General features: G+C 47.1%; 1 protein-coding gene across 1 annotated transcript in view; it reads left to right on the forward strand.

Annotated features, from left to right (window-relative positions):
* Window positions 1–316: 316 nt before the first annotated feature.
* LOC145339352 (sodium channel regulatory subunit beta-1-like) overlaps window positions 317–15,517 on the forward strand; it is a 60,049-nt gene continuing 44,848 nt past the window's right edge. The window contains exon 1 of the mRNA XM_080183796.1: window positions 317–767. Coding sequence (XP_080039922.1) covers window positions 716–767 — 52 coding nt within the window. The 5' untranslated portion in view covers window positions 317–715. The remainder of the gene's footprint in view (window positions 768–15,517) is intronic.

The following is a 15,517-nucleotide window of genomic DNA, read 5'->3' on the forward strand; positions in this document are numbered from 1 at the left end:
ATTATCTCTCTTTTTCTTTGAGACAATCTCTCTTCTGTCCCCCTCTCTCTCCATTATCTCTTTCTATCTCTCTCTGTCTCTCTCTCTTTTCTCTCTGTTCCTCCCTCTCCATTTCTCTCTCTCTCTCCATCTCTGTTTCATTCTTTGTCTCTCTCTCTCTGTCCCTCTCTCTCCAATATCTCTCTGTCTCTCTCTGTCTCTGTCTCTCTCTTTTTGTGTGTCCCTCTCTCTCTCTCCACTCTCTTTCTCTCTCTCCGCCTCCCTCTCTCTCTCCACTATCTCTCTCTCTGTCTCTCTCTCTCTGCCTCCCTCTCTCTCTCCACTCTCTCTTTCACCTGCTGCCTGTCAGTGTGACACAGAAGATCTCTCTATTCAGACAGAGCCTCTCTCTCTCAGTTTCCCCTCTCTGTAACTCTGCTGCAGCCAACTGTCTCCCCCAATCTCTGGCAGTGCGGAGCTTTGGTAAACAGAACTTGATCTCTCTGACTTGCAGGGAGAGATCGGATCGTGTGGCAGGAACCTCGGCTAAAAATACTTCCCCCCAAGACAAGGCAGCTGGGATCGGAGCTTCCCTGGGCAGAGTCCGTCAGGCTGGAAGGACAAACTGATGGATTTTGCGATGAATTGTAGATGAAGGATTAAGGAGTGGGATCTGAGTGTCAGTGATCTCTCCTTGCCGGGATTGCGGGTATCTGGGCGCTGTTGTGGAGCAGAGATGGATGTATTAAAGAAGATTCTGCTCTATGCCGCATTCTGCCTTTTTTGGGGTAAGTGTTTGTCGAGGCCGCGCGGATTCGATCTGAAAATCCAGCCGATTCTTTCTGCTCTCGGCTTCTCCCCGCCTGATGGAGAATCCAGATGTGGATCCAGCTGTTTCTGCTGGCAATCGGAAATATTCTGCATTGGATTTAATCCCAAGGAGAGGGAAGCAGATGAAAAGCTCCATTTTCCCTTCCCCCCCCACTCTTCTTCTGTTCCTCCCTCTCTCCCCTCCTCCTCTTGCCTCCCTCCCCCTTCCCCTCCCCCCTCCTCCTCCCCTTCCCTTTTCCATCCTCCCCTCCTCCCCTCTCCTCTCTTCCCCCTCCCCTCCCCTCCTCTCCTTTCTCCCCCTCCCCTCCTCCCCTTTCCCTCCCCCTCCCCTCCTCCCCTTTCCCTCCCCCTCCCCTCCTCTCCCTCCCCCTCCCCTCCTCTCCTTCCCTCCCTCCCTCCCCCTCCCCTCCTCTCCTTCCCTCCCTCCCTCCCCCTCCCCTCCTCTCCTTTCCCCCTCCCTCCCCCTCCCTCCCCCTTCCCTCCTCTCCTTTCCCCCCTCCCCCTCCCCTCCTCTCCTTCCCCCCTCCCTCCTTCCCCCTCCCTCCCCCTCTCTCCCATCCCCCTCCCCTCTCTGCACGTGTCTCCCCCTCCTTTCTCTCTCCTTTGCCCCCTTTCCTCCTCCATCTCCCTGTCTCCCCTCTCCCCTCCTCTCCTTCCCCCCCATCCCCCTCTTTCCTTCACCCTCCCCTCTCTCCACTTGTATCTCCCCCTCCTTTCTCTCTCCTTTGTCCCTCTCCTCCTCTATCTCCCTGTCTTCTCTCCTTCCCCTCTCTCTTTCCATCCCCCTTCTCTTTCCATGTCCCTCCACCTCCCTCTATCTCCCTGTCTCACCCTCCCTCTCTATGTCCCCTGTTGCCCCTCCTCCTCTCTCTCTCTCTCTCTCTCCCCCGTCCCCACTCCTCCTCTATCTCTCTGGCTTACTCTCTGTCCCCCCAGTCCCTTTCCTCCTCTCTCTATCTCCCTGTCTCTCTGTCTCTCCCCTGTCCCTCCTCCTCCTCAATCTTCCTGTCTTACCCTCTCTATCTCTCACCCTCTCTCTCTCCCCCATACCCTGTCCTCTCTCTCTGCCCCCGGTCCCCCCCTTCTCTCTATCTCCCTGTCTCACTCACTTTCTCTGTCTCTCTCTCCCTCTCTATCTCTCTCCCCAGAGCAAAGAACAAAGAACAACCCAGCACAGGAAACAGGCCCTTTGGCCCAACGAGCCCGCGCCGCCATCTTAACAAAGCATTTTCCTACATGTACCTTGACCCGTGTGTATGTGTACGGTACCCCCATTGGAAACCAGATTCAGGGGAGAATAGTTTACGGACAATTTGTTACACCAATCAGCCTAAGAGCACATCTTTGGGGTGTGGGAGGAAACCGGAGCACCCGGAGAAAACCCACGCAAGCACGGGGAGAATGCACAAACTCCCACAGACAGTGGCCCAAATCCATGTATCTGCACAGTTCCCCCCTCCTCTATCTCTCTCTCTCTCTCTCTATATCTGTCTCCCCAGTTCCCCCCTCCTCGTCTCTGTCTTTGTCTCTGTCTATATCTCTCTCCCCAGTAACCCCCTCTATCTCCCTGTCTCCCCCTCCTCTCTCTCACTCTTACAGTTTGCCTCAATTCTCAGTGACAGAAATACCTTTGTTTGATGTCGGTGTTTTGCAACAATGTGGAGCTTTCTTCTTTTCAACAGTTGCAAATTTCTAGGCAAGAGATTGGCTGAAAACTGATTCTCAGAGCTGGCAACAGCCTGCATTTCTGTAGCACCTTGGACATTTCAATCAGGGACACAGTGAACACTGAGCTGAAGGAGATGTTGGGAGATTGAGGAAAAGAAACATCGTTCAGAGATGCAAATTATTAAAAAGAAAGCATGGCAGTAAAGTTCAGGGAGGGAATTCCGGAGCTTATCCCCCTCCCCCAGACAGCTGAAGACACGGCTGCCAATGGTGGAGTGATGGGAATTGGGAGATGCTCAAGAGGCCAGAAGTATTCAAGAGTTTTTCAGAAGACAACAAAATCTCCAAAGACAGAGACTGTGAGAGACAAAGTGAGATTTAGAATGAACATTTCAGGTTAAGGCCTGGCTTTGGGAGTTCTCTCTGGTCAGAATATAAAGAATGACTAAAAGATAAATAAGGATTAGAAATTAGTTAGAGAGCGAGAGCAATTTAACTAGAAATATCAAGGTGGAAAGTCAGAGTTTTTGCAGATAGTTAAATAAGAATTCACAAAGTGAGAGCTGGTCTGACAGAAAATAAATCTGGTGAGTTAATGATGGAAAATAAGGAGATGGCTAATGATATCAACAGGTAATTTGCATCAGTTTTCACTATAGATACCAGTGGCATCCCAGGAATAGCTGTAAATCAGGGAATGGAAGGGAGAGAGAAACTCAGGAAAATTACAATCCCCAGGGAAACAAATTATTGGGTCTGACAAATCCCCTGTTCCAGATGGACTTCATCCTAGGATCTTAAAATCAGTGGCTAATGAGGTAGTTGATGCACAATATGGGAGTTGGGACGTCTTGTTGAAGTTGTACCAGACATTGGGAAGGCCACACTTGGAATACTGTGTACAGTTCTGGTCACCCTATTATGAAAAGAATATTATTAAACTAGAAAGAGTGCAGAAAAGATTTACTGGGGTGCTAATGGGACTTGATGGTTTAAGTTATAAGGACAGGCTGGATAAACTGGGACATTTTTCCCTGGAGCATGGGGGGCTTAGGGTTGATCTTGTATCACTATAAAATAATGAGGGTCACTAAGGGAGGTAAGTAAAAGCTCATGGTGTAATAAAGGGGGTAACAAATTGACATGGATAAAAGATTAAAATCTAAATTAGGAGGTATCGTTGAGAGCGAAAAAGGTTACTGGAATTTTTTGAGGATATAATGAGTGCGGTTGACAGGGGGGAACTGATGGATGTGGTGTATTTAGATTTCCAGAAGACATTCGATAAGGTGCCTCACAAAAGGTTACTGCATAAGATAAAGGTAAATAAGAAATAGGAGCAGGAGTAGGCCATCCAGCCCTTCGAGCCTGCCCCGCCATTCAATAAGATCATGGCTGATCTGTCGCTGCTCAGTTCCACTTTCCCGCCCTCTCCCCATAACCCTTAATCCCCTTGCCTATCAAAAACCTGTCAACGGCGTCTTAAATATATTGAGCGAGGCAGCCTCCACCACTTCAATGGGCAGAGAATTCCAGAGATTCACCACCCTTTGAGTGAAGAAGTTCCTCCTCAACTCCGTTCTAAACCGCCCCCCCTTTATCTTGAGGCTGTGCCCTCTAGTCCTACTGTCCTTTCTGAGCGGGAAGAGCCTCTCCACCTCTATCCTATCCATCCCATTCATCATCTTATACGTCTCAATGAGATCTCCCCTCATTCTTCTAAACTCTAACGAGTACAAGCCTAGTTTATTCAGCCTCTCCTCATAGTTCAACCCCCTCAACTCTGGTATCAGCCTGGTAAACCTCCTCTGCACTCCCTCCAAGGCCAAAATATCCTTGCGTAAGTGCGGAAATTTAGAATTTAAATTTAAATCCCATTCGCCTTCCTGACCACCTGCTGCACCTGCAAGCTGGGTTTTTGCGACTCATGCACAAGGACCCCGAGGTCCCTCTGCAACGTCGCCTGCTGCAGTTTTTCGCCCCGTAAGTAATAGTCCTTCCTACCATTCTTCCTACCAAAGTGGACCACCTCACACTTGCCAACATTAAATTCCATTTGCCATTTCCTGGCCCATTCGCCCAGCCTATCTAGATCCTTCTGCAGACTCTCCACACCCTCCGCACAATTTGCCGTTCCACCAATCTTGGTGTCATCAGCAAATTTCGACACTCTACACTCGGTTCCCTCCTCCAGATCATCTATATAAATGGTAAAAAGCTGAGGCCCCAGCACCGACCCCTGGGGCACTCCACTAGTCACCATCCGCCAATCTGAATAGCACCCGTTGACCCCCACTCTCTGCCTCCTATTTGACAACCAATCCTCTATCCACGCTAACACCCTACCCCCAACTCCATGTCCCTCGACCTTCTGCAATAACCTCTTGTGAGGCACTTTGTCAAACGCCTTCTGAAAATCTAGAAAGACCACATCCACCGGCTCTCCTCTATCCACCGCCCTAGACACATCCTCATAGAACTCCAGTAAATTTGTCAGACACGACTTCCCTTTAATGAAACCGTGCTGCGTCTGCTCTATCAAGCAATTCCCTTCAAGATGCCTCGCAATTTCCTCCTTAATGACAGATTCTAACATTTTACCTACCACAGACGTTAAACTAACCGGCCTATAATTCCCCGCCTTTTGCCTGGCACCCTTCTTAAACAACGGCGTAACATTAGCCGTTTTCCAATCATCCGGCACTTCCCCGAATCCAGCGACGTCTGGAAAATAACCACCAAGGCATCCACTATCACCTCCGCCATTTCTTTCAGAACCCTCGGATGCATTCCATCCGGTCCTGGGGACTTGTCCACAAACAGCCCCTCCAGTCTGTCGAGCACTGCCTCTCTAGTAACAGTAATGTCATTAAGACCCTCCAGTCCTACCACCTTTCCATCGCTAACACCCGGCAAATTATTCACGTCCTCCTCCGTGAAGACAGAAACAAAAAAGTTATTCAAGACCTCAGCCATATCCCCATCCCCTATCACTAGGTCCCCTTTCTCATCCTCTAAAGGACCAACATTCACCCTAGCCAGCCTCTTCCTTTTTATATATTTATAAAAACTCTTGCTATCCTTTTTTATATTAAGCGCTAGCCCAGCTTCATAGTTTCTCCTACCCTTCTTTATCAACTTCTTTGTCAATCTTTGTTGACATTTAAACCTCTCCCAATCCTCTTCTCGCCCACTACTCTTAGCTACTCTAAATTCCTCCGCTTTTAGTTTAACACTTTCCTTCACCTCCTTCGTTATCCACGGCTTATTACCTCTCCTCCTACTATCCTTTTTGACCATCGGAATAAATTTCCGCTGAAATTTAAGGTACATGGAGTTGGGGATAAAGTGTTAAACATAAGAACATAAGAACATAAGAAATAGGAGCAGGAGTAGGCCATCCATCCCTTCGAGCCTGCCCCGCCATTCAATAAGATCATGGCTGATCTGTCGCTGCTCAGTTCCACTTTCCCGCCCTCTCCCCATAACCCTTAATCCCCTTGCCTATCAAAAACCTGTCAACCGCGTCTTAAATATATTTAGCGAGGCAGTCCCCACCACTGCAACGGGCAGAGAATTCCAGAGATTCACCACCATTTGAGTGAAGAAGTTCCTCCTCAACTCCGTTCTAAACCGCCCCCCCTTTATCTTGAGGCTGTGCCCTCTAGTCCTACTGTCCTTTCTGAGCGGGAAGAGTCTCTCCACCTCTATCCTATCCATCCCATTCATCATCTTATATGTCTCAATGAGATCTCCCCTCATTCTTCTAAACTCTAAAGAGTACAAGCCTAGTTTATTCAGCCTCTCCTCATAGTTCAACCCCCTCAACTCTGGTATCAGCCTAGTAAACCTCCTCTGCACTCCATCCAAGGCCAAAATATCCTTGTGTAAGTGCGGCAACCAAAACTGCACACAGTACTCCAGTTGCGGCCTCACCAATGCCCTATACAATTGCAGCAAGACCTCCCTACTTTTATATTCAATCCCCCTCGCTATGAAGGCCAGCATCCCATTCGCCTTCCTGACCATCTGCTGCACCTGCAGGCTGGGTTTTTGCGACTCATGCACAAGGACCCCGAGGTCCCTCTGCACCGTCGCCTGCTGCAGTTTTTCGCCATGTAAGTAATAATCCTTCCTACCATTATTCCTACCAAAGTGGACAACTTCACACTTGCCAACATTAAATTCCATTTGCCAGTTCCTGGCCCATTCATTAGCATGGATTGAGGATTGGCTGTCTAACAGGAAGCAGAGAGTTGGAATAAATGGGTGCTTGTCCGGTTGGCAGTTGGTGACTAGTGGCGTGCTGCAGGGATCGGTGCTGGGGCCTCAACTGTTTACCATATACATAGACAATCTGGAGGAGGGGATCGAGTGTAGGTAACAAAGTTTGCAGATGACACAAAGATGAGTGGGAAAGTAAATTGCATGGAGGACACAGAAAGTCTGCAGAAAGATTTGGATAGGCTGAGTGAGTGGGCAAGGACTTGGCAGATGGAGTATAATGTTGGCAAGGATGAGGTTATCCACTTTGGAAGGAATAATAGTAAAATGGACTATTATTTAAACGATGAAAAATTACAACATGCTACGGTGCAGAGGGACCTGGGGGTCCTTGTGCACGAATCACAAAATCCCAGTCTGCAGGTGCAGCAGGTGGTCAGGAAGGCAAATGGGATGCTGGCCTTTATAGCGAGGGGGATAGAATATAAAAGCAGGGAGGTCTTGCTGCAACTGTACAGGGCACTGGTGAGGCCGCAGCTGGAGTACTGTGTGCAGTTTTGGTCCCCTTATTTAAGAAAGGATATATTAGCTTTGGAGGGAGTGCAGAGAAGGTTCACCCAGTTGATTCCGGAGATGAGGGGGTTAGCTTATGAGGAAAGATTGAGTAGACTGGGCCTGTACTCATTGGAGTTTAGAAGGTTTGAGGGGGGATCTTATAGAGACATATAAGATAACGAAGGGGCTAGACAGGTTAGAAGCAGCGAGGTTATTTCCACTTACAATGGAAACAAGAACAAGGGGGCATAGTCTCAAAATACGGGGGAGTCGATTTAGAACAGAATTGAGGAGGAATTTCTTCTCCCTGAGGATAGTGAATCTTTGGAATTCTCTGCCCAATGAAGCAGTGGAGGCTGCCTCGTTAAATGTGTTTAAGTCACAGGTAGACAGATTTTTGACCAATAAAGGAATTAAGGGTTATGGGGAGCAGGCGGGTAAGTAGAACTGAACCACTATCAGATCAGCCATGATCTTATTGAATGGCGGGGCACACTCAAGGAGCCAGATGGCCTACTCCTGCTCCTAGCTCTTATGTTCTTATGTTATCACAAATTACAGGGGCATCTTGAACAGTTAGGGAAGTGGGATGAGGATTGGCAAATGGATTTCAATACAGATAGGTGTGAGGTGCTGCATTTTGGAAAGTCAGAGTAGGACTTACAGTGAGTGGTAGAGCCTTGGGGAGTGTTGAGGAACAGAGGGACCTAGGAGTATAAGTACATAGTTCATTGAAAGCGGTGTCACAGGTAGACAGAGTGGTGAAGAAGGTGTTTAGCACATTGGCCTTCATCAGACAGGGCACTGAGTGTAGGAGTTGGGACATTATGTTACAGTTGTATACGTTATTGTTGAGGCCGTACTTCAGTATTGTAAACAGTTTTAGTCACCCTGTTATAGCATCGATACTGATAAACTGGAAAGAGTGCAGGGCCTGGGTTACAGGGAGCGGTTGGCCAAGCTAGGCCTTTAGCCCTTGGAATGTAGGAGAATGAGGGGTGATCCTATTGAGGTGCATAAAATCATGAGGGGCAGAGATGGGATGAATACACATAGTCTTTTTTCCAGGAAAGGGGAGCTGAAAATTAGAGGGCATAGGTTAAAGGTGAGAGGGAAAAGATTTAAAAGAGGCCTGAGGGGGTAACTTCTTCATGCAGAGGGTGATGTGTGCATGGAATGAGCTGCCAGAAAAAGTGGCTGAGGCAGATTCAACAGCAACATTTAAAAAACATTTGGATAAGTACATGAATGGGGAAGGATCAGAGTGATATGGGCCAAAGACAGGCAACTGGGACTAGCTGGGAGGGCAGCATGGTTGGCATGGACTGTTTGGGCTGAAGGGCCTGTTTCTGTGCTATATTATTCTGTGTCTCTATAAGATTGGTTCACTAACAAAAAACAGAGGGTACCAGAGATGGGTCTTTTTTTTGGTTGGCAAGATGTAACGAATGGTGTGCCACAGGGGTCAGTGCTGAGGCCTCAACCTTTTTTAGAACTGATTTGGATGAAGGGATTGAAATGGCTACAGTTGCTGATGATACAAAGATAGGTCAGAAGGTAAATTGTGAAGATAATGTAAGGAGACTGCAAGGGGACACAGAGAGGTTAAGTGAGTGAGCAAAGAGCTGGCAAATGGAGGATAATGTGGGTGAATGTGAAATTGTCCATTTTGGCAGGAAGAATAAAGAAAAGCATGTTATTTAAACTGCAAGAAATTTCAGAGCTCTGAGATTCAGAGGGATCTGGGTGTCCTAGTACATTGAATCACAAAAGGTCAGTGAATGATGAAGAAAATGTTATCATTCACTGCGAAGGGATTTGATTATAAAAGTAGGAGGGTTATACTTCAGTTGTATCGGGCACTGGTCACAGAATCTTAGAAGCTTTATACTTGTAGGAGGCCATTCAGCCCCTTGAGTTGCTCTGGCAAGCCAGTCAGTTCAAGGGGAGTTAGGGATGGGCAATAAATGCTGGCCCAGCCAGCAAAGCCCAAACCCCATGACAGGATAAAATATAAACTCCTTGTGGGAACCTCAATCGAACCTCCCTCCCTTACTCTCTCAGGAAGTTCATTACAAACTCCAAACACTCTCTGGGTGAAAGAACCTTTCCTCACATCACTTTTACTCCTTTGGCCAATTCGTTTGAATCTGACCTCTAGTTCTTGATGCTCTTGAGAAGGTACAGTTTCTCACTATTTATCCTGTCCATGTCCCTGGGACCTTGAATATCTCCATCAAGGAAAAAGCAGTCCCAACTTCTCCAATCTATCCTCATAGCTTTGGTACTTTATCCACAATCATTCCTGTGAATCTCCTCTGTACTCCCTCCAGTTCCTTCACATCCTTCCTCAAGAATGGCACCTAGAACTGGGCACAGTCTCCAGATGAGGCCTAACTAGTGTCTTATAAAAGTTGACAGGGAACACATGGTAGGTTGTTGCATAAGATTAAATCTCACAGCATCCAGAATGAGGTAGCCAATTGGATACAAAATTGGCTTCTTGACAGAAGCCAGAGGGTGGTTGTAGAGAGTTGTTTTTCAAACTGGAGGCCTGTGACCAGTGGTGTGCCTCAGGGATCAGTGCTGGGCCCACTGTTATTTGTCATTTATATTAATGATTTGGATGAGAATATAGGAGGCAGGGTTAGTAAGTTTGCAGATGGCACCAAGATTGGTGGCATAGTGGACAGTGAAGAAAGTTATCTCCAATTGCAACGGGATCTTGATCAATTGGGCCAGTGGGCTGACGAATGGCAGATGGAGTTTAATTTAGACAAATGCGAGGTGATGCATTTTGGTCGATTGAACCAGGGCAGGACTTACTCAGTTAATGGTAGGGCATTGGGGAGAGTTACAGAACAAAGAGATCTCGGGGTACAGGTTCATAGCTCCTTGAAAGTGGAGTCACAGGTGGACAGAGTGGTGAAGAAGGCATTCGGCATGCTTGGTTTCATCGGTCAGAACATTGAATACAGGAGTTGGGACGTCTTGTTGAAGTTGTACAAGACATTGGTAAGGCCACACTTGGAATATTGTGTACAATTCTGGTCACCCTATTATAGAAAGGATATTATTAAACTAGAAAGAGTGCAGAAAAGATTTACTAGGATGTTACTGGGACTTTATGGTTTAAGTTATAAGGAGAGGTTCGATAGACTGGGCCTTTTTTCTCTGGAGCGTAGGAAGCTGAGAGGTGATCTTATAGAGGTCTATAAAATAAAGAGGATTGATGGATTGATGGATTGAGTTATGAGGAGAGGCTGGATAGACTGGGACTTTTTTCTCTGGAGTGTAGGAGGCTGAGGGGTGATCTTATAGAGGTCTATAAAATAATGAGGGGCACAGATCAGCTAGATAGTCAATATCTTTTGCTAAAGGTAAGGGAGTCTAAAACTAGAGGGCAGAGGTTTAAGGTGAGAGGGGAGAGATACAAAAGTGTCCAGAGGGGCAATTTTTTCACACAGAGGGTGGTGAGTGTCTGGAACGAGCAGCCAGAGGTAGTAGTAGAGGTGGGGACAAATTTATTTTTTGAAAAACATTTAGTTACATGAGTAAGATGCGTATAGAGGGATATGGGCCAATTGCGAATAGCTTAGTGGTACAAAAATGGCAACATGGACAAGCTATCAGCTGGGGCCCTATACCCTCCTTCTCTCCTTCATGCAGTATTGAGTCTGAACCAGCAGACATTTTAAATTGTTACCTTATTGGTATTTAGTATAGAGTCAGTCACTGGAATTCTACCGTTTTGCCTCCATGGAATCGGAGCAGTTGGATAACAGAAATGTCTGTTGATATTGGGTGAGAATTTCCGGTCTTGTTCGAGTGAGGTCTTAAAATCCTGCCCATAGAATTGCTGCAGAATGAGTCCATGGTGTTAGGGGTAAGACCCTGGCACAGACAGAGGATCGGCTGACTGGCAGAAGGCAGAGAGTGGGGATAAAGGGGTCTTTCTCAGGATGGCAGCCTGTGACTAGTGGGGTGCCTCAGGGGTCTGCGCTGGGACTGCAACTTTTCACAATATACATTAACCATTTGGAGGAAGGAACTGAAGGCACTGTTACTAAGTTTACAGATGATACAGAGATATGTAGAGGGACAGGTAGTATTGAGGAAGCGGGGGGTGCTGCAGAAGGACTTAGACAGGTTCGGAGAGTGGGCAAGGAAGTGGCAGATGGAATATAATGTGGAAAAGTGAGAGGTTATACACTTTGGACGGAGGAATGGAGGCATAGACTATTCTCCAAATGGGGAAATGCTTCGGAAATCAGAAACACAAAGGGACTTGGGAATCCTTGTTCATGATTCTCTTAAGGTTAACGTGCAGGTTCAGTCAGCAGTTAGGAAGGCAAATGCAATGTTAGCATTCATGTCGAGAGGGCTAGAATACAAGAGCAGGGGTGTATTTCTGAGGTTGTATAAGAACATAAGAAATAGGAGCAGGAGTCGGCCACCTAGCCCTTCGAGCCTGCCCCGCCATTCAATAAGATCATGGCTGATCTGAAGTGGATCAGTTCCACTTTCCCGCTTTCTCCCCATAACCCTTAATTCCCCTGTCTATCAGAAACCTATCTACCCGTGACTTAAATATATTTAGCAAGGCAGCCTCCACCACTTCAACGGGCAGAGAATTCCAGAGATTCACCACCCTTTGAGTGAAGAAGTCCCTCCTCAACTCTGATCTAAACCGCCCCCCCCCTCCTTATCTTGAGGCTGTGCCCTCTAGTCCTGCTATCCTTTCTAAGCAGGAAGAATCTCTCTACCTCTACCCTATCCATCCCCTTCATTATCTTATACGTCTCTATAAGATCCGCCCTCATCCTTCTAAACTCCAATGAGTACAGACCCAGTCTATTCAGTCTCTCTTCATAGTCCAACCCCCTCATCTCTGGTATCAGCCTAGTGAACCTCCTCTGCACTCCCTCCAAGGCCAAAATATCCTTTTGCAAATACGGCGACCAAAACTGCATACAGTACTCCAGCTGCGGCCTCACCAGTGCCCTGTACAGTTGCAGCAAGACCTCCCTGCTTTTATATTCTATCCCCCTCGCTATAAAGGCCAGCATCCCATTCGCCTTCCTGACCACCTGCTGCACCTGCAGACTGGGTTTTTGCGATTCGTGCACAAGGACCCCCAGGTCCCTCTGCACTGTAGCATGCTGCAGCTTTTCACCCTTTAAATAATAATCCCTCCCACCATTATTTCTACCAAAGGCTCTTAGCAAGGCACACTTATGATGCTCTGGTCAGACCCCATTTGGAGGATTGTGAGCAGTTTTGGGCCCTGTATCTAAGGAAGGATGTGCCGGCCTTGGAAAGAGTCTAGAGGAAGTTCACGAGAATGATCCCTGGAATGAAGAGCTTGTCGTATGAGGAGTGATTGAAGACTCTGGGACTGTATTCGTTGGAGTTTAGAAGGTGAGGGGGATCTTACTGGAAGTTACAGGATATGGCGAGGCCTGAATAGAGTGGACGTGGAGAGGATATTTCCATTAGTAGGAAAAACTAGAACCAGAGGGCACAACCTCAGGCTGAAAGGACGATCCTTTAAAACAGAGATGGGGAGGAATTTCTTCAGCCTGGGAGCGGTGAATCTGTGGAACTCTTTGCCGCAGAGGAGGCCAGGTCATTGAGTGTCTTTAAGACAGAGATAGGTAGGTTCTTGATTAATAAGGGGATCAGGGGTTATGGGGAAAAGGCAGGAGAATGGGGAGGAGAAAAATATTAGCTACGATTGAATGGTGGAGCAGACTTGATGGGCCGAGTGGCCTATTTCTGCTCCTATGTCTTCTGGACTTATTGCCTTATGGAGGCCATTCAGCCCATTGAATCCACACCAAAAAAGCATCTTAGCCAGACCCCTTCCACCAACCCCGACTCAAATCCTGTAACTGCACTCATTCGTAGCTAATCCACCTAACTTCCTCACCTTTGGACTCTGGGAGGAAACTGGAGCACCCGGAGGAAACCAATGCAGACACAGGGAGAATGTGCAAACTCCACACAGGCAGTGACCCAAGGTCGGAATTGTACCCGGGTCCCTTGTGGTGTGAAGCTGTAATATTTACCACAAAAAAGATTTGCAAAACCCGGAACAGAAGGGCTCTTGCAGCTCTACCTCTCTGGGTCAGATCTGGAACATACATACTCAGGATCAGTGGGATAGGAATGCTCCAATGTGTTTGGCTGAAGCAGCGCATTGAGGCTGTGTCATTAATGCAGTTCCAATTCTAAAGATGTTTGCTAAATAATTGATTCTGTGAAGTATATTTAGAGAGAGATTCTGCCCTGACGCCTGGAGCTGCTGACGCTGTCACTATCAAACAGCAAACCAGCGAATGAAGATTCAGAATGACCTTCACAATCCCAGCAAAAGATCTGTTGTAAGATCATTGGCTGGAATTCTCTGGCCATTCACGCCCTGCCAAGGCTGCAGCGAGAATGGAGAATTTGGCACTCAGTAACATCTCTGTTCATTGCAGCGGGACTGGAAAATCCCGGCTAGCTGCGAGGTCAGAGAATCCGTCTTCATGCTGAATCAGGTGGAGAATGATTGTCTTCTTGCTGATTTATTCAATGTGAAAAGCAGGAATGGTGGTGGAATCTGAACTCAGCATTTGAGGCCAATAATTAGGTCACAGTTTGTAGATTTGATTTGATTTATTATTGTCACGTGTATTAGTATACAGTGAAAAGAATTCTTTCTTGCACGCTATACAGACAAAGCATACCGTTCATAGAGAAAGAAAGGAGAGGGTGCAGAATGTAGTGTTACAGTCACAGCGAGGGTGTAGAGAAAGATCAACTTAATGCGAGGTAGATCCATTCAAAGTCTGACAGCAGCAGGGAAGAAGCTGTTCTTGAGTCAGTCGGTACGTGATCTCAGACTTCTGTATCTTTTTCCCGATGGAAGAAGGTGGAAGAGAGAATGTCCGGGGTGTGTGGGGTCCTTAATTATACCGGCTGCTTTTCCCCGAGGCAGCGGGAAGTGTAGACAGAGTCAATGGATGGGAGGCTGGTTTGTGTGATGGATTGGGGGCTACATTCACAACCTTTTGTAATTCCTTGTGGTCTTGGGCAGAGCAGGAGCCCAGGCCAAGCTGTGATACAGCCAGAAAGAATGCTTTCTATGGTGCATCTGTAAAAGTTGGAGAGACTTTAGTCATTCCAGTCCAAACCTCAGTATATCATCTTTCAGACGGTAATCCAGCAGAGATCCAACCAGTTCCAGCATCTCATTCTTACAGCGAACCCCGGATTAATCACCTCACCCCATTTTTCAGTCTCCATTCCATCAGACAGACATCAGTAATTTAAGATTGAATTAAATTAATGGTTGAACTGACAATCTTAGAAATTGATGTGGAGATGCCGGCGGACTGGAGTAAACACAATAAGAAGTCTCACAACACCAGGTTAAAGTCCAACAACTTTATTTGATAGTAAACCTTGGGTTTTACTATCAAGGTTTACTATCAAATAAACTTGTTGGACTTTAACTTGGTGTTGTGAGGCTTCTAACAATCTCAGAACTTGCCAGGTTAAAGTCCAACAGCTTTATTTGGTATCACGAGCTTTCAGAGCACTGCCCCTTTACCAGGTGAATGGACAATCCAAAGCTGGCATCTCCAAATCATGCCTGGTGATTGGTGCAGAATTCAATGTTTAAATGACAGCATGTTCAGAATGGGCTGGGGCAGGGGGTCAAATTTTGTCTTTTTGTGCTGAAAGAGTTTGAATTAATACAGTCTTTCACAAGAATGGTTTAGAAGGTGATAATTTATGTCCAACCCTCTATTCCAAGTAGAAATCTGCAATGTGTTTGGAAATGGGGTGGAACAATGCTTTGTGAGAATCCTATGGCCGTGGTTACTACTGTCTCTCAGTCAATGGGTAACATCTGCTCCAAATGGGAATTTGTTGTTGTTTTATTTCACACACAATCTCATAGAATTTATCAATGAGTTAAGTTCTGCCCAGCGGACAATGCCGTGTAATGACCTCCGCGCTAGTGTGACATCTATTACAACCTGCATTGATAGGACAGAGAATGATTATCACCCAAGGAGTGGCACAGTGTCCTCAGCGAGGTGGTGGTGGGGGGGGTGGTTTGAGAATTACTATCCCCAGGGGGAAGGGGGATTGACAGTCCCTATCCCTGGGGAGTGGGGGGGAGGGGAACTGAGAGTCCCTGTCCCCGGGAGGTGGGGGGAAGGGGGATTGAGAGTCCCTGTCCCCTTTGGGGGCAGGGAGGTTG

This window comes from Carcharhinus amblyrhynchos, unplaced genomic scaffold, assembly GCF_965287045.1.
Source record: "Carcharhinus amblyrhynchos unplaced genomic scaffold, sCarAmb.v2.hapA scaffold_419, whole genome shotgun sequence".
In the NCBI taxonomy this organism is placed as follows: Eukaryota; Metazoa; Chordata; class Chondrichthyes; order Carcharhiniformes; family Carcharhinidae; genus Carcharhinus; species Carcharhinus amblyrhynchos.